This window comes from Calypte anna, chromosome 4A (genome assembly GCF_003957555.1).
Source record: "Calypte anna isolate BGI_N300 chromosome 4A, bCalAnn1_v1.p, whole genome shotgun sequence".
Lineage (NCBI taxonomy): Eukaryota > Metazoa > Chordata > Aves > Apodiformes > Trochilidae > Calypte > Calypte anna.
In genome coordinates this window covers 23394826-23421702 of record NC_044248.1, presented here as the reverse complement: position 1 = coordinate 23421702, position 26877 = coordinate 23394826, and the positions used below count along the sequence as shown (strand labels likewise).

Below are 26877 nucleotides of genomic sequence, written 5' to 3'. Positions count from 1 at the left end.
TCTTATTCTTCCTCCTAGGGGCAAAGTTGAAGTTGGAGAAAAAAATAACTGGGGGGAAAAAAAACAAAGAATTTTTGATATAGAAAACCAAAATAAGGGTCTTCTGAGTGGAGTGAAGAGGGAAAGAAACTGAAGGAACTGCTTTCTAATGTAAGAGAAAACAACTCAGTTTGTGACTCTAAGGGAAAGAATGGGAAGTTAATGACAGACAGGAATTGCATTTTAAAACAAGTTTAGAAAACCATATGATATAGAGCTTCTGGTCAATTTGGTGAAGAGTAAAGAGAAAAATTAATGCAGAGAAGAAAAAATGTACAGAAATAAGGGAGGCCAACAAGACATAACAGTGGGGTACAGGAAGAAACTAAGTACAAAGCATGAGAAAGATGTGAAAGAGAAACATGGATTGCTGCATGAGAGAGAAAACCAGGATTAGTCTTGATGTTGCACAAACAGAAGAAATTAAAATCACCAAGAAAATTCCCTAAGCTACACAAAAGAAACAGGAGATAGAAAAGGAAAAACCCATGAAAAGAAAAGAAAATCCTAAGTTATCTGCAATTTTCTTATTTGTTCTAAACCTAATCTAAATTACACATGCTTTTGTTTAATTTAGAGCAAGTCAGGAAAGCTCTACAAAATATTTTTTTCCCCTGGAAAATGAAGTGTCCAAATCCTAATTTTCCTGAAAAATAGGAAAAGTAAGGAAAAGTAGAACAAGATATGTTATTCTTAGTTAAACTGAACTGATGTTAAGGATGCCTAGCCAATCAAACCCCCTTGTTTGGGGTTAATCTATAACTCAGCTTTTCCTGTGTGAATTATTGTAGTGTTTCTGGAGAGTAATTGTTCAACTACCACATTGTATTCAATGGATTAACTTTCCCAAGGAGAACTGCAGCTTCCCATCTGCCTAAACTTTTACATTACACACTACTTGCAGGAAAACCCATATGTCGCGGGAGACATCGTCTAAACCCAGAGTCTAGAGACAAAAATGGGAATAAGGCACAGAACTTTCTTCCACAGAGTCCCCTCTTCCCACTTGTATCATTGTTTGCTTCCAGTTCTCAATCTACTTATGGGGTTTGATTTCCTACCCTCACCTCTTCTCACACTGAAAGATATTTCTTCTGCACTCCATGCTCTTACCACTACTATCACTTCTCTTTTCACACTTCTGCTGCCACCTCTCTGCCCCTATCCTTATTTCCTAGACACTGTGTGCTATGAAGGCTAGGATGGTTGTAATGAAAAGGAATGTGCTCTCCTTGGTATTTTGGGCACATCAGCCTGTCCAGGAATCTTCACTCTCAAATGGCTGTCACTCAGGCCCTTTTCCTGAGCCCAGAAACAAAGCCTCTCAGCCAATGCTTATTAAGGGGTCGATGGAAGATTTGAGCATGTTTGTAAAACATGAAGTGTGTGTGCTGGCACAAAGGACACATATTTGTAGATTACAAAAAAAAAAAAAAACAAACAAACAAAAAAGCAAACAAACAAACAAACAAAAAAACCCCCAAACCAAAACAAGAAAAACTCAGTACCCCCAAAGAATTTCAAGCATCAAAAGAAGAACATTGAACATGTTTCAATTATGTCTTTGATGTATATGCTCAGGGGTGTAACACATGTGCGAACAATAGGTGTGTTGTCGATAAGAAATGTTTTCAGCTCCTACTGATTCTGTCCTTACCCCTAGGACTGGTTATAGAAGAAAACAAGTTTCCAAAAATCCATTACATACAGCAGAGTAAGATGCCTGCATTTAAGATGTATAAAAGCAATTTAGTCTTGGATCACAGTTCAACTGTAACTAGATTTCTTCTGGAATTTTAAAAGACAGCAGCTTCATGTGTTTAACCATAACATCCATAACATTATATGCAAAATTAACTATATGTTGTAAGTTCCTAGTGCAAATTTTATCCCTTCCTTCTGGAATCAACTAACCTCACTGGTTTTCATCACCCAGGAAAAAATCTTTTCAAAGTTTCCCTTCAGAGAACATTTGCCTCTGAATTATGAGAGACCTAATGGATGATTTAGTCAAATGTTCCTTAAATTCTGAGTAAAACAGCTTTGTGTATGAGATGGGTTGTCTCCCACCCCCCAAAGGAATTCCAAAGGTGTGAGTTACTGAACGTACTTATATTTTTCAACAGAAATAACAGATGTCCTCAAGTTTCTCCAAGCTGTGACTCCAACTGTTGTGCTGAAGAAGTCACGACCCAGCTTCTACAAACAAATTAAACCCGATTTTATTTCACTTACATTTTATTAGCCAATTGCTCTGTCTATTTATACCATTAAACATCATGCTTTCAACAACAAAGGAACTCATCACACACTAATTGAAACCAATGTCAGCATTCCAAGTGGGTGCCACAGTCCTTTACAAACATTGGCAAGCATACTCAGAGAATTCATGTTTTAAAAAGTCCAATCTTTACATAATGTCTTGTAATATGTGAAATACCAAAATAATAGGCACAGGAACCAAAGCAGTTTGTCAAGGATATGTCCCTTTCTTGTTACACCCCAAAGCTACAAGGTTAGACATGTCTTCTATAAAAGAGGTATTATTAGATGCCTGCTTGAATAAAGCACATATGAATCAGTGATGCAACCACAGTATAAAGCTCATGAACTGCTAATTCAGTAGAGGGCAGAACTAAATCAAGCTCACAGTGGATAAGTGTACTTTTTAAGATACAAAATATTATTTGCATGTACTTTTTTAGTCCACCCCATCACCTACCTGCAAGCTTGACAAGTGGTAGCACAAGATTTGCAATTTCTGAATTAAGCAGACACCAACTGTCCATCCAGCATACCTTAGGGAATGGTAACAGCTGAGTTCCTTCCAAAACCTTTTCACCACAGAAGCCCTCATGGGAGTTTTCCTCTACCCACCCATCAATACCTACAAAACTTGCAAGAATCCAGGTGATTTTGATATTTAAAAACAATTCTCTCCTCAAACTTGGGAAAAAATGGTCCATAGATTCAAATCTTGTTATGGACAGATTGATAGATAGGGAGCATGAAACCAAGTAAAATAGTACTATTGCACAAAATTAATGCTGCCTATGCTGAATACATTAAAATCTCCTGATTGACAGACTCCAGAAAGTAATTACCGCAATGAACTCATTAACGAATACTGTGTTAAGTCTGTGGAGTTCTGCAAACAAAGATTCTCTTTTAGTTTGTCAGTGGCCTGAGAGAATAGTATCTTTCTCTTCAGGATTTATGACTGAAATACGAAGAGTTTGTTATCCAAGTCAGACAAGTCTATTACAGTAAATCCTTCACTTAAAATATCCACTGGTAACACTAGTTGCTTGTTACAGATATATTCATAATCCCAAGAAACCTTCTTGACCACAATACAGGCTTCATTTTGTTACCTTAGGAGATATCAGATGATTACAAGCTACTAAAAAGTATATTTAATTTTGTCTCTCATAGCAACTTACACACTTTTTACAAAATATATTTTCAAAGAAAAAAAAGTATTTTGACTGACAATTGAACAGATATTCTAAAAAAATAAATTCTCCTAGTGCTTTGTTTCCTGTGCACACAAGACAAATATTCAGAGCCTCAGGTCTCTACAGTCATGACTAGAAATACATGAATGTGTAGCCTTTCAGACTTTTTTCACCTAATGAATCATAAAAATCATAGAATGGCTAGGGTTGGATAGGACCTTGGAGATCACCTAGGTCTGTGGTCAGAGAAGTGGTGTCTGTGTATGGTTTATTCATTTTGTGTGCACATTACTTACACGACTTAAGTCAAAGGCCTTTTTATTATGTACCTGCTAGAATCAATACTTAATATGCAGATGATAAATAGAGTTTGCATCTTGGGAATCAAGACTTCCTGAATACTAAAGAATGAAATATCTAGCAGTGTTTATTTGGTATATAATCCACCTTTTGAAAGCACAAATATTCTGAAACTTCATGGCCTGTTACCTTAAGTACCCAAACCACTAGACAATTAAAGAGACATTTTATTATTGTTTTTTGCTCCTGAGTGCTAGAAAAAAGAAAAACAGTTTTGCCTTTCATTGCCTGCATGGAGAAATTACTAGGAAATCTACTGAGAATTGTATTGAAACATTGTATGGCTTATCAATGAATGGCACAAGGAACTGATTTCCATCACAGAGGGACTGAAGCCCTCTACTCTCAACTGGCATGTGTGTTCACACTGATGAGGCTCCAGTCTTACTGAGGACCTGGAGAGTAGTTTTTGCCCTTTCAGTATTCAATCCATAGACTCTCTTGCATTTAGTCCAACAGCATGCAAGTGATAGCTGGATATTTTAAAGGATATCCATATCTCCACTGTGAACTGGACTGAGTCATGCCCTGCACTGGGCTCATTTTAAATTAACAGTTCATGGTCTTTATTCCATGGCTGTCTTTAACCAGATGTCTTTAAACCAGAGGCATTACAAGGTGGTAAAGTCATGGAAAACATGGAAAGGAAAGGAAGCAGGACTATTGCAGGGAACTGTGACATGGCAAATAACCATGAAGAAAAACAGGTTTGATTTGTTTGCTTCCCATACAGTTTTTATGTAGGCTGCCATACTAAATAAAACAAATAACCTACATAAATCCTAGTGTATTATGTCAATAATAGTCATCTTTATGGAATGTACTTGTAATCTTGCCAAAGAACAATATCAAGGTTTTTTGACAAGACTAATTCTTCCTAAATAAAACAGACACTATATGGTCATGAATGAAAATGTGACATTCCAGCTGCCAAATACTGAAAGCATGTAAATGTCCCAGTTCTTGAGCTTTCTGTCCACCTCTCAGTGATGTCTTAATTCTCTGAGAATCTTAAATTACATACTCTGGTTATTAACCTAAATTCTGTTCCAGATGCATAAATCCCAATTGCTTTTTGGAAGGTATAACTTACAACAAAATGCTCATTTTATCTGCACATGAGATGATAAAATCACAGAATTTCAAAAAAAGAGCAGAAATAGGGGGGAAATGCCATTTTGTATTAGTTTTCCACAAAACATAATTATGCAGAACAAGATGTAACCCCATTCTTAAACCAAAATACTAAAGAGATGCAGCCAAAGGTATGTCCATTCATACTTGTGGCTGAATTTGATTGTGATGTTGGTGAGTGCCCTGTGAAAAACACCCCTGTGCCCCCATTGCACCTTTCTGAGCATGGTCCTCACTGAGTGAGATACACTGGTTACAGGCCCTCAGCGGGCAGCCTGGTAATACTACTAAATTAGTAACAGTCATCTGCCACAAAAGGCACAGTCCCAATCCCCCTCTGTCTCTCAAAATCCTGACAGAAAATTTGTTCTTGCAATGAACAGATTTAAGCAAATTTGGTATGGCAAACATCCTGTGTTGGAGCTACTTCCTGAAGCTTGCTACAGGCTTACAAACAAGACAAATAACCTGATTTATTCTGCTTTTATCATTAATACTGCTCTTCAAATTACACCTAAACTCACCCCCATTGTAGCTAGCACTGTAGAGGCATAAAACAAAGAAGCTGTTTTGACTACAAAGTGCTTATTTCTACTAGGCTTCCAGAAAGAAGATGAGCAGGAGGAAGATGTGATACTAGTTTATATGAAAATTTACATCTAGCAAAATAATTATGTAGCCATGGTCAGGTTCTGACAAAACTTGGGCAGAGATGGGATGCTTGAAAAAGCAGAAAATGGACGTAGGAGTATTACACTGATTTTGTGCTATGCATAATCAGCAGCATGGGTGGAAGCATGAAAGTGAATGTACAAGAGTGCTCTGAAAGACTGGCATCATTTATATAATGGCACTGAGGGATTACTTCTTGGTTTTGTAGATGAGACACAGCTTGAAAAATAGAGAAGTAATTTGTATTTTACACAGTTAAGAAAAAAGAGCCAATGGCATTGTGTAAAAGAGAGGAGTGACAGGACTGGGGCAATGAGCCAAGAAAATGACCTTTGCAATTGGATTGAAAGACAATGAAAGTGTTGTTAAGTGGATGTGTGTCATGAACAGAGCTCCCAGAAAGTTGTTCTGAGGATAGAGAGGCAGGAGGCCATGGGAGCTGAGAAGGTAAGCAAGACATACCTGAAAAAGACAAAAAGCAGCAACAGGACACAAATGAACTGTTGAAAACAGACAGGAGCTTGCAGATTAACAACTTGAAAAGCTGGTTTGGATGAGACAGGAGCCAGCACAAGTGTATTCTACAATTAAATGCCCCGTAACTAAAAGTTAGAAATATTTTGTAAGAACTTCATACAAATCTCATACTGCACTCTGGAAAGCAGTCAATGGATGGGCTGTAACTCAGAAACAGTGTTAGTCCTGAAACACTTAAGCACATGCTGAACTTCAGGTAAACTGGACAGTTCTTGTTGTTTGCTTTCTTGAAACAAAAGTGAACCTCAATAAGGTTCAAAGCAATTGCATTATACTTACTGTCTTTCTCCCAGTGTCTCTGTAGTTTTCCTACCGGGACTGAGAAACAGTGAGCAAGCAGAGATGAAGGACGAGTCCTAAGAAAGGGCTTGTCTGCTGCCAGAACACTGGAGTACTGATCTGGGGATACAAAGAAGATGTGGATTTGGATTAGCAGGCTACCCATGGATTCTTCCAGCACACTGAATTCCTCTGAATTGTAAGGGTCTGGGTATAAGCAGACAGCATAAACAGTTTATAGCATAAACAGTAAAGCAGATCCTGCTTGTCTAAGAAAAAAACCCTTCATTTTCTCATTCTGTTCAGGTGTTGTTCTGCCAGGGAAAAGGGATTTGCTATAAGCCTTTAAATGTTGTACACTGACAAAATTCTATTTTAACAAGTTCCATGTGGACAAATCATATTACAACTCACATTTGGGGAGACTTGGGAGACCTGCAGGAGTACTTTCATGCAGTGATAGCAAAGAATACTCTGACAGCTGGCAAAATTCAGCTGTGAGTTGCTAATTATCATGTGCTCCAAACCTCTTTTCACAGACTAAAACCCTCTGCAGTTGAAGCTTTGCTGTCTCTGAAAAGCCTCTGGAGGCTGTGGGGAGAAGGTGAGTGACCCTTCCCTAAGTAATTATCGTAGCTTTATGTGCCCTCACAGACGGAAGATGAAATTTCAGTTTTAAAGTCTGTTACATAGACTTGCCATAGTTTTTGCTGCTTTTAAAAAAATAATCAGTTTTGCACTACCCAAAACAAATGCTTTGGAGGTACAGGGCTCTAAGAAATGCTCCATCAGCTTTTCTGCAGGAGGAGAAAAAGTTGCCCTGGTATGATTAATTCCTCTTCCTGCACCTGCATACAGCATGGTAGTTTGATCCCAAGCTATATCCAGCCTGGGGAGAAACAGTACCACTCTAAGGTTGCCTTATAGTGGGGTGTATGGCCTGCTCAAATCAAAGAAAGGCTTACCCTCTACTCACAGCAGTAACAAGACAAAATATTGCTGTACATTTTTAATATTCCACACCCTGTATCTTCCTAGGGTTTTCTCCCTTTCCTCTTCTATGACTAGAATCAATTTGTGTTATGTTCTGATCTACAAGTCTATGAACTTCTAAATACACAGCCATCAGGTCTTGCAATCAGACAATTCTTTATGACACTCTCTGGGTTGTCTGGCAGGCTTTCATGTGGCACTGTCTTCTCAGCATAGTAATGTTTCATCTGGTCTTTGGTGCAAAATAGATAGTTTTGATATCTTTGAAGTGCATTTATCGAACAACATTTCTTATCAAAATAAAAGAACAGCTCTGCTTTCAGCATTCATTTCTTTTCAACAGGTTCTCTCTTACTGAGTTATGGAATGGTTATGTTGTCTTAATTCTCTCTACACTGTTTTCAGCTGTAGTGGTTTTCTTTAGGAAAGGGGTTTTGTTTCCTCAAACTTGGCTAGATTCAATCTGATCCATTTTAAGACACTATTCTGTATTTAAATATGAGGACTGGAAAAGAGAAGGTACCCTTCTACAAACTCATCAAGAGTTTGTATTTTGAAGATGATTTATCTTATTGTTTTACTGCACTCACCAATTAAAAAACAACAAGTCTCTGCTTATAGTACCAGCAAGCAAGGCCCCAGGTTATAAATAAAATTAATAAGATGGTAACCAGAAGTTTAATATTTGGTTGTCTTACTGCCAGCTCCCTCGTTTTAGTAAACAATGTCCATGCACTCAGTGTAGAAACACACCTCTGGTACTGGCCCAGAATAAGAAGGTATTTGATTTTTGCCACATTGTCAGATTTTTAATTCCTGTCTGCAGTAATTAATTATAAAACATTGCTGCCAGGCCCTCTTCTCTATTACTGTTTTTCAAATAGCAGGTCTTGATTTTTTCTATATAATGATTATTATTTCTTCCCAGGTGTATTACCTTACATTTATCTATATTAAATCTCATTTAATATCAATCTCTTTTCTCTGTCCATCTCTCAAAAGTTGCCCCTAACCTTATTCTCCAGTGAGGAGAGATCCTTTCTCAGAGCTGCTTTGTTTACAGGATGCATTGCTGGAAGGGCGTAGTAGGTAAAATAACTGTGTAGCTCTTCCAGACTTTCCATTCCCTCTTTTCTGCATTCCAATTCTTCTCCCTCTGATATAGTCATTCAATTCAATCAAAACCAAGCATTTAAAGAGCTGGCCCATTGTCTGGATAATGGCACTAGTCCAGTTATTGAAATCTCTTAATCCTTTGTTTGGATTGACTTTCTTGTTTTCTTCTGAAACAGGCATAGGGAATGAGAGAAGAGATTAGACTATATTACACTGTAGCACAAGCCTACAAAATATTTCACAAAAGCAACTTCTAAATACTGTCAGTGCCTACTGTTTGCCTGCACCTGAAGGAAGCTGTTTAATTTCATGACAGCATTTTTATTTTTTGACTGTTTGGATTCAGCTGTGTTTCTACTGGACTTAAGTTTGATCTTTAGTTGACAGAATTTTTGGTTCTGGGCTAGCTTTTGGCACAGCAGCCCCAGTACTGCACATCATCATTGATCTGTATCCTGTGTTCTCTCAAGCCTTCTATAATTCTCTGTGCATATCAACAAAATGAAGATGAACTATCCGAGAGCAATCCTTCAGGTTTCAGATGGCCTTTGACAAAATCTCACCCAGGAAGTAGATTGGCCTGATCTCAGGCAGCAGCCTAATTGAATCTGGGCAAGCCCCTCCTACACATGAGACAGTGAATCTTTTCTGTCAGCATCACTTGAAATGTTCATGAAATGCTCTACAGATGACAAGAGCTGCTGCAGTAGCCTACTCAGGGGGTTGGGAGTTCCTGCTCTCTTCCTGGATTTGGCACTAATGATCAGGCAGTCCCGCAGGGAGTCGGCTCAGCAATTATGCTAATTAATTACTGCAGACAGGAGCTGAAAATGTAACATCCTTGAAAAAATCAAATGCCTGCACTGTTTGGTCTGCAGCTGGTTTCTAATGGCTGCACTTGGGGAAAATCTTTAGCACAGCCAAGAGCAAAAGCTCTCTCCTCTGTTAAAGACACACAGCAGTGAAGGACAGAACAGTAGCAAATGCAACAAATCAGAAAGGGGCTAGAGTAAACTACAGGATAAAGAAAAAATAGTTCTCAACAGTTTTAACAGTAGGGTGTTCTTAGGAAGGATACTGCTAGAAACATAAGACTGTAAGAGACCATCTGGGTCACTGAGTCAGTCCCTGCAAACACAAGCTGTCATTCAATAATGAGTCCAGAATGATCCACAGAATATTGACTTCACATGTCTCCGTACACCACAGGCCTCTTTCAGCATCTTACAATAATCCTAAAACCTACTGTGAACACAGAAGAGCACATCAATACTGTGCTTCAGGAAAAGAACAAGTGAAATAATTGACATTTTCGGTGTCAGAGGACAGATTCATGATCCAGCCTTTCTCCCTTCCCCTTATCACCACATGTACCAACACATTGCATCAGATTATGTTGCAAATTTGGCTGAATACTCACTGTATAAAATAGTGATTAATTTTCAGCCACATTAACTCCCTGAAACCAGCTGAGAATGAGCAGGTTCTTTTTTTGTTTTGTTTTTAGGTTGGGGTTTGTTTGGTTTTTTGGGGTTTTTTTGTTTGTATGGTTTGGTTTGGTTTTTGGTTTTTGTTTTGTTTTGTTTTGTTTTTTTGGCAAGTTTAGTTCTTGGCTGCAAAGATCCCTGGACAAACTGCCTGCTCAGCTGCAGAAATAGCAGGAGGGACCATGGTAGGTCTTACTTAGATAAGGATAAACTGCTATGGAACTGTGTTCCAGAAATGAAAAGCCATCCAAAGAGCTAGCTGCCACTGAAAAGAATAGTTCCATACAATAAATGATTCAGTAACTATTCACTTTTTATGGTGAGGTTTGTTTTTACCTAGTTCCACTCATCATGGCCACTAGAAAGGTGAAATACAAGTCCCTCTGTTTCTCACCCTAATTTAGGACCGACCACTCCTACTGGAAACCCAAAATTCACATTACAATGCAGCCTTTCCACATTTAGAAAATGTGAGATTAAAATTTATATGTTTTAGTAGAATTTAAGAATCATCTAAGTAGCAAAGAAGGACAAAGTATGACAGAAGATCTGGCAGGCATTTTCCTTTAATTCACAGCATAAATTAGGGTCATGTGAGCACACATTCAGAGTGCAAGTGTCATACCTCTAAAGCTCTAGGGACCATATCTACTAACTTATCATTACATGCAGTGTATCCAGCAAATGGCAGCTGTAATATACAATAAATGTTTATCAGCTGTATGAAAAAAAAGGATTAACTATTACAATGTGACCTTACTCTACACCCAGCATCAAAAAAAAACAGTGCCCATGATTCAAGAAGGATATGTGAACCCTAAAAAGAAGTCAGATAGATAGCAGCAAAAATGATCCAAAGGGTTGAAAAACAATCTCTAGGGATAAGGTTTTTTTAAAAATCTATTAAGTCTATCAGAGAAGAGTGGTGACTGGCTCACATACATACAGAAAAGATACTTGATGGTAGAGGGGCATTCAGTCTTGCAGAAAGAAATGTAATGAAATCTAACGACCATAAACTGGAGTTAAACAAATTCAAGATTGAAGTAAGATGCAATTTCTTAACAGCTGAGATAGATAAACACAGGAGAGGTGGTAAAGTCAGAATTGCTCAGAGTCTTTAAAGCAAAGTCAGGTATTTTCCCAGGAGACATACTTCAGTCCAGCTGCTGGGAAAAATCCTGCAGCAGATTAAGCAAAATTATCACTAAGGTAGTTTATAGCTTTCCAGGCAGGAAGCCTTTTCATGCAAGCCCAGGAGTGCACCCCAAGAGAGTGCCTGCTATGTTATTCGAGTTGGGGAACTGGGGCTGAGCCTATGGTAGCAAGCTTACAATGTTCCTTCTAAGAAAAAATAGTGCCCTTGTACACCAGGCACAAAATTTATCTAAATATTTATCATCTGCTAGCAGCAGATGGATTTTTTAAATTAAAAAAAAAAAAAAATCCCACAAATATATACTGCCTATAAATATTTACAAAATTTTCATGGGTAATATTGGCTTTCGTGTGTCTCTCTTTAAAAGCATTTTTCTAAGTGCCATGACTTTAAAAGTCAGAGGTATCTAGCTGTGCATGCATAAATTTTCCTGGCAGACATAGTGGAAAACAAACTAATTGAAGATAGCATAAAGAAGGAAAATAGCATAACAAGAGGAAAAAAAAAAAAACCAAATTCATTTCTTTAAGTACTTTTTATGTGCCTTTTGCTTAGCAATATTATTTTTAAAAAATTATATTCCTGCTACCATGTGTTGACTATCACTGAATAGTGATACCTTGGATTAAAAAAATAGGTTGATGAAATTATAAAGTTTAAAATGATTGTTCAAATCTTCAGGGAACCAGATCCCTTTCTGTGGCATTAAACAATTTACAAAACACCAGGAAAAACCATTCCAATATCAAGAAACTATTAATTTTCATAATTTTCATAATTTCTCAGGCGTCAGATCTCAATCCATTATGACCAAGTATATTATGCTGCTTAGCTCCTCACTGACTTGCCATAGGCTAATTACTAATGGATCACTACATTCTAATAAAACCTCTATCTCATCTGCCTGTCAAATGGAAATGAAATAATAGGGAGAAGTTCCCAAAATTACTACCTGAGATGCTTTAAAAAATAAAAGAGGAGAAAGATGTTTTATTACTCTCAGTCCCACAGGTCATTCTGAACACTGCCTCTTGAACAATGTTTTTGTTTTGCTTGTTCAGTTTATCTTTTTTTTATTAATAATCAGCACCACCCTTCATGCAAACATCAACTTGAAACTTTAAATTATTTTGAAAGAAAGCTATGCTTATGGACATATTAATCAGTTATTCGAGAAAACAGCAGTTCTGCAGTCAGTGCTTTGGGAATATACTTGCACCTAGTTACACAGATACAGAATTTATGCTGTAGTCAGGATCATATCTCTAACCTAAAACATTGCTTTGTCTCATTGAAGAGGAAAGGTGAGTCTCCTGATAAATGTACTGGAGGTGACTGTATTGCTCTTTGCCATACTGCTGTCTGCCTCCGTGACCCTGCAGCACAGACACGATTTTTAAAAAGTTACCGTGGATGAAAAAATGTACCATCTCCTCCTTTCCTGCTCCTCTTAGTACCTACAGTCTTAATTAAGAAGTAAAACAGTAAAATAGAAGCAGCTATATTGGATATCCATGAATCCACAGCAACAACTCAACAGTGTGAAGTACCACTTAAAAGGGCAACTCCTGTTTTTTCCAAGAGGGAGGTAATCCCTGGCACAAAGCCACGTCTGACACTTGCGTGAGGCAAAATGCATCTGTTACTGCAGCTGAACCCTACAGGGTAATGAACAAAAGGCCACAAGGAAACGATTTCTCTCTCTGGATGTGCACATATTGCTTGATGCAGCAGTATGTGTGGAATCCTCCAGTCAGGCCTGAGCTGGAGTCACAGGCACTGTGTATCTACATGACCACAGTGTTGTATCTAACCTAATTAGCACCACATCCAACCTAATTAGCACCACCTACCAACAGGGTTAAGTACTTTGGGTGCACTCATATGCAAGTCTACAGCTGCTGTTTCCTGGTCTGCAAACAACTCGATGAGTATGTGCCCTGTTAAGTCCTGTGCTCTGCTGCATGGTGTAAAGGTGCCCTCTATCATGTTTTTTTTTTGTTTGTTTTTGTTTTGGTTGGGTTTTTTTTATTTTATATATATAACACATTTTTAAGAGTTTTGTTTTATTGTTTCCAAGGCAATGTGAAGCTACACTTACTGCTGATTTTCCATACCTTTTCTATATAACTGAATAGGAATAAAATGCTTAGCATATCAAAATACTAGAATAAATTATGTTTAGGATACGTTTCCACAAGTGCCTAAAAAGAGACCAAGCACTGAAAACAACTAGGTGAAAATAAATCCCTAGGTCTCTATCCCCAGCTACTCATATAAACACTGACTCTCTGTTCTCTTGTCTCTGGGGCACTAATTTAAAATTCTGTAAGATGTTACTGTAAACTGCTTAGTAGCAGTGCTATGTCCATTTGCACAAGCATGAATGATGATCCAAGGTGTGAAGCCACAGAAAAATCAGCCTCTGGCATTTTATATTACTCTAGGGAAGTACACTTCTTTCAGGGCATAGCTTTGGGAATTCTTGTTTTCCAAAAAAGATTCTGTGAAAGCTTAATCCCTTTTAGCTTCTCAAATAAACAGATGAAGTATGCCCATTTTAAGTTAATACATGGATACATTAAATGTAGTAACAAAACCCAAAATTCCTACAAAAAACTAAACTGGGCATTATCAGCTGGCAGTTTACCATATGTGTCACGGTAGAAGAAATCTTGTGAGATTTGAAGGATGCAGCAATTGCTTCAGGGGGGTATTCCATATGTTGAGGGTGACCAAAAGGACATCATTAACATAACTATGAGAAAAGCAGATGGAGTAGATGGGGAGACTGAGAAGAGAAGAGGACAGAAGATGACAGGAAAAGGCAAAGTTAAGTGTTGTGGTGCAATTGAGAATGTAGTTGAGCAGACAGAGCACCCAGCTGAGTGGGCGGGCTCCATGGACACTTGGCAGAACAGCCAGGTAAACCCTTACAAGAAGTGACTCTTCTGTGCCAGGCTAGCTCCCACGGAGCGCTCACTCGGGTGAGCCAGCACCAGCGTGGGCACAAGGGAAGTGCCAGGAAGCAGCCCATGAGGAGGGGTTAGGAAGGAGGCACAGCACTACCCTCGCAGCAGCAGCTGCTCTTTGCCTGCCTCAGCTACCGTCCAGACCAGGTCATGGCTCAACAGCTCACACCAGTGCTGCAGAAACCATCATGAGCCATTGCTGCTCTGCAACCCCATCTCTCCTCACTTGTCTCCACCCCAGGCCCAACCCCTCAGCTGCACCAGCAGGGTGCTGTCTGATAGACTACACTGGGGAAATAACCTAGCTGAAAAAGGTTCCTCTCCTCCCTTCCCCATGCTGCTTTTCAGACAAATCAGGTTCCCAATCTGGTTTGCCACACAACTGAACAGAACAACCAGTGGGCTTATCAAAGAGAAAGGAGGGAATGTCTTCGGGCAGAGACTGTCCAAGACCAGCACAGCTGCCAAAAAAATTTTCAAACTACACTCTCAGAGGGCTAGAGGGGCTTGCAGAGACAGGGAAATCTATGGAGAAATACTGTAGATATGAGTAAAAAAGGAGCCACAGAAATAGGCCAAGGAGAAAGTGCAAGAATGGTGTTTCAAGGGACTTTTTTGACAGTCAGATCAGGCATATCTGTGATATGGACAGAGGTAAAAAGAGACCTTGGAGAAGAAAAGGAAACAAAATTCATATACATCAAGATAAACAGGTAAAAAAAAGAGAGTGGAGTCAAAGATGACTTCCAGGTTATAGGTCTGATTGACAGAGAGTAATTGTGTGCAGGATCACATGGGCCCTACCTGAGAAAAAACAGGGGTCCTTGTGTGGGGACTGCAGATGGGGTTTCAAGTCAGGAGGTTCTCTGAAACACTATACAACACTTCCTCAAAAGAGGGAAGCTTTTAATTCTGAATAAATTCCTATGTAGTTTTTTTTCAAATGAGCTTAAAAGCTATCAGACTTGCATGTGCTCATTAAGGTAAAAGTGGCCAGTATTGACAACATTGCCATGGAGGACAGAGACTGAAAGCACTTCTGATGTTTTCCAAATCTTCACATAAAAATCCAGAATGGGCTCAAGCTGCATCTCTTAGTCTTTACATCTTTGAAGGGAGATGAGGTGTTCAGATTAGGAAGCCTCGACACTGCCTCCACTGTAATTTTTCTACTGTCAAAACCTAGAACTACAGCTAGGGTGTTTAAGAGGTGGTTTTGATGATAAATTATTACATCAGGATGGAAAATGAGCCCACATTTGTCTATTTCAGTAATGGAATGAGAAAGTAAGCCACTCTCAGTTTTTGGAGTAGTACCCAACTTCTGCATATTTTTCCAAGCCATCTTGTCTCCTTCAGTGCCATCCAGTGGAGTTCATGTGAAATAACATGCCTATGCACACGAGGGATACACAAAAATACCACAGCACAAAAACAGCTCTGTATTTTCAGGTGATGCTGATCACACCAGGTAAATTGCAGGTTGTCAGGGATATTGGTATAACAATAATGAAAAACAGAACCATTATTTTCAATAGCAATAATTCAAATTAGATCTGACACTGTTGCCTGGAGTCTCAGGAAAGCTCCTTATATCAGTTATTTGTGTCTGCAAAATATATAGCACATAGAAAATTCATACTGGTACAGCATGGTATAAAGATTTAATAGAATACATTTGTTCAATGCACCTATCCACAACCCAAGCCAATAAAATATTAGTTGTAATTTTTCTTTTCCTCCAAGGCATGAATAGTTTGACTGAAGAAGCAGGGGTATCTAGATTTATAGGTGTTTACATTTTCAATAATATAAGCATTTAAAAAACATATTGACATGTATCTGTATCCATTATATATGCATGTTTATGTATAGATGCATATATGTGTGTATACATATATATGCACACACATAAATAAAAATTTTGGTATATTATAGCCTCATAATAGACTTTTTTTTTTTTCATGTGAGACCTCCTCGCTATTTTAATGTTTTCCTGAATCCTCTTGAATTACAATTAATTCATGCCAATACTTGTTTTAGGATTCCTAAGGCAGTTTTCTTGCTTTTTCCAACTCTAGGGTAGAGCTGTCTGCCAAAGACCTAAGGCTTCCTATCTGCAATTTTTAAAAAGATGTCTTGCAAGACGGATTTCTGCAAACAAACAGATTTCCACCTCTTTTGTTCCTTTACAGAACAATGAAATGACAAAGACATACACTAAACTAGAACAGCAGGATATATTTTGGTCTTACCCTAGCAGATGCCTGCTGCAGTGGAAAAAAAAAAAAAAAACAAAACACTGAAATGCCCCTGTGTTCTCCAGGTTTTAATATTTCTGTCTTTAAATGCCTGTTCAAGTCTCAGTGATTCTTCTATAAATGCTCCCCTTCTCATCACAGCTTGTCCCTTTGCTCAACTCAAGACTTGATTCTGATCAAGACTTAATTCTGAAGACTTTGATTTTGTCCACTCTACCCACGTGCTCCCATTTTTCTGGTTTCCACACTGCCTTCCACATCTATTCTCTCTCATTTCTCCTAGTCCTAGGTTTCTGACATAAATCCCTCCTCCAGTTTCTCATCTATACTTGTACTTGTCCCCTTGCCTTGAACTTGTTCTACTTCATTTCTTTTTTGAGAATTTCCTTCCCCACCTAATCCCTGTATCCTATCCCTATTACTCTCATGTTAAGCCTTTCTACCTCCTAGTAGTTTCAGTCTCAAAACTTACTCTTTCCCTCCCCACAGTCAGATCCATGTCCCCTCACCATTCCTATCAGACACACTCAAGCACTTGTGAAGAAGAGAAAGCAGCAGCATTTTTGGAGTGCAGGTGATGGTCTCTGTAGCCTCACTCCAGCCCATGGTGGCAGAGAGCACTCCTTTGGGGCCTTGCAGCCCACAGATGGGACAGACCTGAATGCAGTAGTAGCAATGATGGTGGGGATACATGCTGAGTCATCAAGGTGGACTATTCATTTATTCAAATTATGCTAAGTGTAGTCAGAAGGTCAGACACCACTCTCGAGCACCAAGACATTTAAGCTCTTCAAATATAAGATCTTCACAATATTTTATCCTAGACAAAGTCCCCCCTTTTTTTTCCCCTGCCTTCACTCTCAGATCATTTTTGGTAGCAGTAAAGATATCCCAAACTTCCATCCTCGGTACGGAAAGCAATTGGCATCTAGCAAGTGGTATGCTACCTAAAGCATAGTTTAGCAAGTGATACCTTTAGCTACCTTTAGCTGTAGTTGAAGCTTAACAACCTAATTTAAAGGAAAAAACCTGACAAACCTATTGTACAAATTCTTATAAATTTCAAGTATAGCATATTACTAAATGCAAAATATTACTTAAGCTAGTACTAAGAGCACATATGTATAAGGAAGAATTATGATAAATTAAGATCTTAATTTTTACCTTTAGCTTTATCCACTGCAATTACACAATGCATTTTCCTCATCTGAGAAGTCTCAGAAGGATGGAGGGTTTTGTAAGCCAGACCTGTTTGTAGTAGCATAAAAGTCACATAACTGGTGAAATAAAACCACAGATTTACTCTATGCTTACTTTAATCACTTACGTCCCTTCCACTGACAAGCCTACATTGTCATTAATGCTCTTTCAGCAAGTATTGTCTTTTATTCCAATTATTAATTTACTGAACAGTAATGACTGGCCACCTTGGCATATGCAGATGTCTCCCTGGAAGTGCTGTCCCTTGCCTGGCTAAGAGACCTTCAGTGACCTGCTCCAGCAGAACATGTTTGTTATCTTAGGAAACGGCAAAATGTCTTTTCTGTCCTTCAAGCTGCATTTCTAATGAACTTAAGCCAGGACTCTCAGGTGTTTATTTTCTACTTAGAGCAAGGACCAACCTACAGATGGTACTCAGAGGATTTATTGTGCCAAGCTAGTAAGATCCCACTGTCAGTGCCTTTCTGTGGCAATAACTCTGAGCTTTATCTTTGCATTGCTGTGATGTTAAGGGCACGCTTCTTGTATTAAGCTGAATAAAAAGTGTCACTATACATTAACCTTAACTGCACAGAACATAATTGAACTCAATGGGGCTGCTGCCCTCTGTGTTTCAGCAGGACTTGACTTTGAAGAAATAATAATTCACTGGTTTACAAAGGCAGAAATAAACTTTCTTTATTATAGAGGAAGTGCAAGCGCAATACTGTGATTACAGACACTGGTATGATTCACCTTGAGATTTTAGTTATATCTTGCCAAAAGAAGCTATTATCAAGCCCCAAATGACTCTAACAACACTACTATCAACGTGGCATTTAGAATTTCCTTCCCTAGTGGGAATAAAAACATCTCTTTTCTTCCAATGTTGAAAATTAAATGCACAGTATTAGCACTGTCAATGAGGTGTTTAACTTCAAAATTGGCTTTCCTGGTGAGAATGAAAACACTACTTGCTTCCTTTTTTTAAATTAACAGCAGTGTTTTTCTCTCCTTCCTACCAGATGCACTTGTTTAATCAGCCTGAGACACAGTATGTCTCTAGGGCTCGAAGAGCACTGCAGGCATACACCTATGTTTGTCTGCCTGTGCACACCCGTGACGTCCCATGCTCCAGAGATGGGGTCTGGCCTGCTTCTGGTATCAGACAATAATAAAGTAAAAAGGATACATCTGGAAAAAACAGGTCAGGAAGACAAAAGGCTTGATTTTGATCTAAGTCAACTTTGTACCAACAACAAGGCTACATTGAGGCAGAAGGACTATTAGAGAAAATTAACCAAAAATTAGCAGCATAAGGTGCCAGAAATATATCAAACCATAGAATTTGCTCACTACAGCCAAAAACTGTTGTGAGCCCCTTTAGAGTGTGTACAACTGTCCTCTGACTTTTCTACAGCTGTCATCTATGTCTGTGTTGGCATGTATGGTCATTGAGCAAATAGGTGAAATGGCTCTCAGTTAATTTATCCTCCAAAATTGGGCAAGAAAAAGGTCTGATCAGTTCTTGAACCACTCTAGGACTAGATGATACATTAGGCTTTGTAGCTGTGCTGACTCTCCAACACTCCCTAGAATGATGCTTTTAGAGGAGTTCAAGACTCACAGTTCAAGACTCATCATATACACACAGGCTGACCAAGAGTGGACACAAAACCCTGAGATGTGGATGCCTACCTCTGAGGTTTAGCATAAGAAGCTCTCATTCACAAAGCAACAACAGAGTATGACTGCTGGGGATGGCTCTGAGTGTACAGGATTGCTCCTTTTACCCACTAGAGTTTAACCCTCCACAGCTCCTGCTCTTAAGGGGTATTTGACCCACCCAGCACTAGTTCTTACTCTTGGGAGTTCAGATGGTGGCAGAGGAGGACTGGGCATTCAGGGCTGGGCTGTTTGCCCTGCTACCTTTCCAAGAGCACCGGCAGCCTTGCTACTGCCACACAAGCCTGGCTGAATTCCTACTGTCCCTAAGGGGCAGATCTCAAGCCCAAGCCAAGTCTCCACTGACTTTATTAGAAAGCAAATCGATTCATTAAAGAGTGTGAACAGGTTGGAGGCATGGATGATCTCAGTTCAAATGCAGTCAAACCTGTATTTGACAAGGATTCCATTCACTGTTCCCTTCTAGGGTCCATATTAACCAAGAAGTCACAATTTGTGGTATCAGACTCAGAAGTCTAGGAGACAGGGCCATCTCATTTCTAGGTGGTATACATGTAGGACAAACACTGGACTATTTTTTTTTCTGGATAAACTTCCTTAACTATTTAGTTTTGCACCACAGAGGTGCTACAAAGTTAATCACTACATAATAATTTCCATGAAATAAGACATTAAAGTCACTTAGGGAGAAACACTCCTTCCTTCTATCTTGTAGTTCACTTCATGAACACGTAGGTGTTAAAAATTGAAAACAAGCAAACACAAGCTTCTATCTGGGGGCAAACACCAGTACAGCTCTCCTGGGACAGCCCTTTTAGTTCAGACTCTATCTGTTGCACTAATTCAGCAAGCACTGTCTTGGCATATCACAGGTTGTGACATTTTGACAGCGTGCTTGTTACATTTTGACACAATTCTCCAACTGATTTTGAATCAAATTCTTTTGCAACATAAAAGTCAGCCCACAGAACTGCAGGAGGAACTTTCTGAACCCTTTGTAGGACAGCAGCACTAGTAACTTGGAATCCCTCATTTAATGTTTCTTCCAAAATGCTACAACGACCCATTTCCTGCCTACCCCCTTCCTATCACACAACAAAGCGGTAAAAACAAGAACTGATCCCATGAACTCTGACCTCAGCGAGGTCAAAAGATGCTCCCACAAAACGATGCTTTGGTTCATGCTTTTTGACCAAGCAGAATACAAAGCAGGTGGGAGCCGTGCCCGCACCATCTCTTTTCCCCTAATAGCCCCAAAACCTGAGAGCAGGATGGGGAAGCAGGCAGTCTGCGTAGGCTCACGGCAGCATCAGCAGCTCTCCAGAACCTGACAGTGTGAGTCCGAACACAACTCCTGTACGATAGCTGCACGGGCGCTGTGAGAAACCTCAAGTTTCAGGCACAGCGTGGGGAAAAATAAAAAATAAATTAAAATTTAAAAAAACTTGCCCCAATCCGCGGGCCGCGGCGAAGGGGCAGCGAGGGGCCTGAGGTGCAGCGTGCTCCCCGGCACCGCCCGCCCTGCGCGGGACGCTCCCCCGCTCCCCGGCCTCACCTCCCCCTGAGGCCCCGCCCTGGCCCCGCCCCGCCCCGACCGTTACGCCGGGCACGAGCGGCGCGCGACCCCCTGGCCCCTCCCGCTCGCTCCCTCGCTCGCTCCTCCCCTCGCGCGCCACAAAGCCTCCCGGGGCGGCCGCGGGCTCCCGCGCGCGCCGGTTGTGAGGTCATCCCGCGCGGCCGGAAGGAGCGGGGCGGAGCGGAGCGGAGCGGTTGTTTCCGTTGAAGGGGCTGGAGGAGGGCCCCGCGCGCAGAGCCGGGGCGGGAGGGGCGGCGGGGGCGGCGGTTGCGGTCATGGCGGCGGGAAAGGCGGCGGCTGAGCCCGTGGGGCGGACGGCGGAAGAAGTGGCTTGGGCGGAGGCGCTGCGCGGGACTTGCGAGCCCGAGCACCACTGGCGGCACCGCCGGGAGTTCCTGCTGCGCAACGTGGGGGAGCCGCCGGCGGCGGGCAGCGCCCAGCTCCAGCGCCTTGTGTCCCTCTCAATGGTGTGGGCCAACCACGTCTTCCTGGGCTGCCGGTGAGTGCGGGCCGGGACGGCGGGCCCGGCGGGGTGGGGGGCGGCGCCGCGGCGCGCTAACGGCGCCCTTCCCCTCCTCTCCCCTTGTCGCCCCTGCAGATATCCCCCACAGGTCATGGAGAAAGCGCTGGAAATGGCCGAAGGTATCCAGGTGACTGGCGCGCCTGTCCGCACCACGAGAGATGAACTGGTTGCCAAGGTGAAGAAAAGAGGCATATCAAGTAGCAATGGTTAGCAGATCATAGCTGTGACAATACTTAGGAGTCTAGAAAATGCTTGTTTTGAATGTTTGCTGTTTACCTCGGGCTTAGAAAGTAGTCAAAATAATTTATTTTTAAAGTTCCTTATTAATTCTTTTTCCAATTTTCTCTCATAATTCCTATTAAGGAAATGTTATGCTCAAAGTATTCCTTTGGTAATGGAGAGCTCTTGTTTTGAATGTCTATAACTGGTGCACTTTAAGCTGATTATTTTTTAATGCAATGTAGACTCTTGTACTTCAGGTTAAATGTATTAATCTTACTTTGTCTTAAGAGGTAGTCAGAGGTTGTTGCTTTGTTAAGAAACTTAGTTTTTAAAAGAAATTATTAAAGTGCTATTTTAAAAGTATTTTTATATACTAGTAGAAAAGATACACAGTTATGGGTGGGTTTAGTTAAGATACTCTCTTGAATGTGCTCCAGTTATTGTTTGAGCTTCCAGAATACAAATATGCACTTGCCTACAAGTCCCCAGTTAAAAACTGAAATCTTGTACCTGAATATTTTTACTTTTTCTGTCAAAAATACTAAAATGTTCTAAAATAGTTGGTTATTACTTGAAGTTGCAGTTCAGGGTGCATTCCTAATACATTTAAAGTTCAGAGAGATTATTGCCAGAAGTTTTTAGAAAGCAGGCAAGTTGTCTCTGGATACCTCTTAGTGTAGAGGATAACATACTTTACTTGTTTTTCAGAAGGGCTAGAAGAGCCCCCCAAGAAGCAAGCTGTTGAGAAAAGCAGAGAATCTAAGGATACTGGAAAGGATATGAGAACAACTAAGGCAGAAGCCCAAAAGGAAACAGAGAGCACATTGCCAATAAAGCAGGAAAAAGATACCAGCAAAGATCTAGAAAACTCACAGGCAACTTGTACTTCAGACCAGGAAATGGTCACAGCCTCAGACACAGAAACAGAACGAAAACCTGCTAATGCTGAAAACACTACTGAGCAAAATACAGCATCTTCTGAAAAAGAGTCAGGAGAGAAGCCTTGCTCAAATCCACCTAAAGAAAGCAAGCTTGAAAATGTGCCATCACCTGAAAAGAAAGCGACAGTAAGTGCAGTGCCCCTGGCTGCCAAGAGCACCACACAGGCAGCAGCAGTGTCAGTAGCACCAGCTGCCAAGGGTGCCCCACAGGCAGAGTCAGTGGTGGTGCCACCAGCTGCCAAGAGCACCCCGCAGGCAGAGGTGGCGGCAGCAGGAGTGCCACCAGCTGCCAAGAGTGCCCCGCAGGCAGAGGCAGTGCTTCCAGCCGCCAAGAGCAGCCTGCAGTCAGAGGCAGTGGCAGCAGCAGTGCCACCAGCTGCCAAGAGCACCCTGCAGGCAGCAGCAGTGCCACCAGCTGCCAAGAGCACCCTGCAGGCAGCAGCAGTGCCACCAACTGCCAAGAGTACCCCTCAAACAAGTGCTGCATTGCTGTCTTCCAAAAACCAAGCGAGTGCCCCAGCATCAGTGTCCAAGAGCACTGCTCAGGCAGGCAGCTCGCTGCTGCTGGCCCCCAAGAGTGGCACTCAGGCAAGCAGCTCGCTGCTGCTGGCCCCCAAGAGCGGTGCCCAGGCAGGCACCTCCCTGCTGCTGGCCTCCAAGGCTCCTGCTAAGGTGGGCTCCCCGCTCCTGGCCTCCAAGAGCAGCGCTGAGGTGGCTGCCTCATTGCTGGCTGCTCGGAGCGGTGCTCAGCAGGGCTCCTCGCTGCTAACTTCCAAGAGCAGTGCTCAGGTGGCTGCTTCATTGCTGGCTGCTCGGAGTGGTGCTCAGCAAGGTCCCTCATCGCTGGCCTCCCGGGGTGCAGCTCAGGCAGGTGCTTCCCTGCAGGCTTCCAAGGGTGGCTCACAAGCGGGTGAAAGCCCCGCTAAGGCTTTGTGCAAACCATTAACCAATGAAGATGCAAAGGAAAGACAACCTTTTTTCAACAGACTATATAAAGCGGTAGCCTGGAAACTGGTTGCTGTTGGAGGCTTCAGTCCTAATGTAAATCATGCAGAACTTCTAAACTCATCTATTCAGTCTGTAAAAGCTACATTAGATGTTGCTTTTGTTCCCCTGAAGGAACTTGCAGACTTGCCTCAAAATAAGAGCTCCCTAGAAAATATAGTTTGTGAACTGAGGTGCAAGTCTGTCTATTTGGGTACTGGCTGTGGTAAAAGTATGGAAAATGCCAAAGCAGTTGCTTCAAGAGAAGCTTTAAAATTATTCCTCAAGAAGAAAGTTATTGTGAAGATATGTAAAAGAAAATACAAAGGTAGTGAAATTGAAGATTTGGTACTTCTGGATGAAGAATCAAAACCTTCGAATTTACCTCCAGCTTTAAGAAATCCTCGTGAGATCTTGTAGGGGTGAATCACTATTTGTACTGCGTATAGTATTTCAACACAAGGACTAAAGGTTAATTTTGTATTTTAAAAATGCAGGCTTCCAGATATTTTGTATTTCTTTCTCAGTTTTGCAAGACAATAATAGTCCTTTTCACTTGGTAGCAATTGTATAAAACTTGTTAGAGATGACGAGTGCGCATTTAAAGGTATGCCTTAATATGTAGCACACTAGTGTGCTGGTTTATTTGCAAAATAAAATAGTCTACCTAATTCTTCTATTTTTAATTAAACGATTAAGGTACAATTTGCTGTTTAAAACCTGACAATTTTGTAATTCTTACGATTTGATGGCAGTGTGCTCAATTGTCTACCATGTCTTTTTTAGCCACATAGAAGTATGTATATAGGGACCATCATTATTGAATGATTGGAAGTCGTTTAAAAATTTCAATCAAAGAGTTGAATCATCTGTTTCAGGTGTGTTGTTCATAATGGTCACTGTTGGTCGTACTAAGAGAAAATACTTGGTTGACTATTTTTATGGGATGTTTTCATAACACTTGGAATATAAATGACATCCTAATTCCCTTTAGCATTGTACTAGCAGGTTAGATCCCATTTAGCCTTATACTGGCAAGTTATCCATTAGCAGTCAAGTCACAGCTGCTTCAGTCACCAAAACTTCTGTAAGCAGACTTAATTTATATTGTGAAATATAATTTAGTTTTTTCAAATAAACATTAATTTCTACACTAAGCATATTTTGACTGCTGCTAAGACAATAAAACCTCTGGGATATGCTTTTATAGTACATGGGTTTGGGCTATTAAATATTCCAGCCATTTCAATAATTTTTTCAACACCTTAAGAGAAGCTTCACTTCGAGTGGCTTCAAGGTGTGTTCCCACAAGGACAAGTTGGTTTTTTTGGATGTGTAGTTGAAACACTGTAAAGTTGATAGAGTGGACCTATAGAATATCTACTACTACTTTGGTCATAAGGAATAATGAAGATGGCTTCTCTATGATGGAGACTGCGTGTGTATTGTAAAGCATTAACTCTAATTGAGCCTGGGCTTTGCTGTGTTTTTATGCCGTGTACAGGATGGTTTGATGCAAAGAAAGTGGGCGATTACCTTTTGTTTTCAGTGTTACAGTACTGCATAAACTGCATGTTTTGATATATTGGATAATGACATGTAATTGTAAAAACATAATGTCTTCAGTGCTATTTTGAATTAATCTTGTCTAATTACAGTAGTTAGTGTTATTTAATGGAGACCTTACACTTGACTGACAGATCCATTGATTGAGTACTAGAGCAGTGAGTAGGAGTTCCTGGGATCTCGGTAGTGTGTGTCCACCTAAGGATTTCAAGTTCTGTTGTGATTTTGGGACTAAACCACAGTGGCATTGTACCCTATGCGATTTTGAACAGTTGTGGCTGTCCAGCCCGTAGCACCTGAAGCCTGCAAGGTGCTTGTGCTTCACGATGCCCAGATGAGAACTTGCTCTGTCCCTTGTGCATCTGTGCTATTGGCCACCTTTCTCTCATTAGGTTTCTCAGGAGTTTCCCCTCAGTGTTTCTGAAGCACCACTCAGCGTTGAGAATACAGTGCATTAAATTGCATCTCACGTGGTGTAAGAATTGGTGTGTGCTTCTGGTGCAGAGCAAGTTTTATGCTGGATTCAGGAGCTGTGGTATTTGTGCCAGGAAGCGTGAGATCTATTTCCAAATCCTCACCCTGCTCAGGTGGAGATGCATAATGGCCGTTTCTGCGGGGCAGGAGTTGTGTCCTGTGCCCTCTGCAGTACAGCTGTGGTGCAGTGTTAAAGCCTGTGTTTCTCACAAAGTGAAGCTCACGTTATTTACTGACCTCAGGGGGGTGTTGGGGTAACTGTGTTAAAAGGCTGGGGTGCTAGATGCCTTTTTTTTAAAGTCCTGACTTAAAGCTTACTTTTTTTAACAATTTTTGAATGTTATTCCTCTTTGATGTTTGGTTGTGATTCATTAAAGGACAAGTCTAGCTACTCTTCATAGAAACTGAAAACTGAAGTGTTATTTTTATTCACATTTTGCACGGAAAACAGTTCAACAAGCAGATTCCAACATACATGTAAATGTGCATTAAGTATTTGAGTGGGCATTCATTAACATTTCGTTAACCCTAGAGGAAGAAACAATTGCCAAGAACTGGCTGTGGCAAGAAGCATCTGTGCAGTCCTGTCGGTTGTAAAACCCCACGGTCTTCCTTCCAAGTACTTTCCCGGTCTGTAGCAATTTGGGTTCTGGACGTTTAATTGCTAGACCTTGCTTAGAAGGACAGACTCGAGCAAATTCACTAATCCTGTAGACGTGCAGGATTCTCCCAGGGGAACGAATGAAACCCGCCAACCGAAAACTGACCCCGGATTTTCTGCGTGAGTCGGGAAAATTGCAGTCATTAAAACTGAGTCCTGTTTGCCCTGAGGGCAGGGCTGCCAAACAGCGGAAGGACGCGCGGTTGGTTCCTGACGAAGGGCCGCCCCGCCGCGGCTGCTGTTGGCAGGCGAGTAGGCTCACCCCGAAGCGGGTGGCCCTGGGCGGGAGCTCTGTGTGCCGGATCCAAGTAGGGCGAGAAGCCGCGGGCACAGCCCGGAGCCCGCCCAGCGCAGGCGCAGCCGGGGGCGTGGCGGGGGGCGTGGTACCCTGGAGGCGGAGCCACGGCGCATAATTTGCCTAATATATTCCCGGGGCGGTGCCGCGCCAGAGTCCCCACAGTGGGGTCATTCTCGCGTCTGGGGGAGCGGGGAGTCCTCGGAGGGAGGTCGAGATGGTCAGTGCAGCATCTGCGGAAGCCAGCGATGAGAGAAGCAGAGCGGAAACGGTGCTCGCCCT

General features: G+C 41.2%; 1 protein-coding gene and 1 long non-coding RNA gene across 2 annotated transcripts in view; one reads left to right on the top strand and one right to left on the bottom strand.

Annotated features, from left to right (window-relative positions):
• The window catches only part of LOC115598299, a 57947-nt gene extending 40238 nt beyond the window's left edge, over positions 1 to 17709 (bottom strand). Inside the window, exons 1-2 of the long non-coding RNA XR_003987553.1 lie at positions 17632 to 17709; positions 6480 to 6599 (exon numbers count right to left, since the gene is read on the bottom strand). This is a non-coding gene — a long non-coding RNA (uncharacterized LOC115598299). The remainder of the gene's footprint in view (positions 1 to 6479; positions 6600 to 17631) is intronic.
• Positions 17710 to 21204: 3495 nt separating this feature from the next.
• Positions 21205 to 26037, top strand: CDKN2AIP (CDKN2A interacting protein). The gene is made up of 3 exons (XM_030450355.1): positions 21205 to 21428; positions 21528 to 21658; positions 22383 to 26037. Exons 1-3 carry the CDS (start codon positions 21205 to 21207, stop codon positions 24017 to 24019), a joined length of 1992 nt encoding a protein of 663 aa, XP_030306215.1. The 3' UTR covers positions 24020 to 26037.
• The last annotated feature ends 840 nt before the right edge of the window (positions 26038 to 26877 follow it).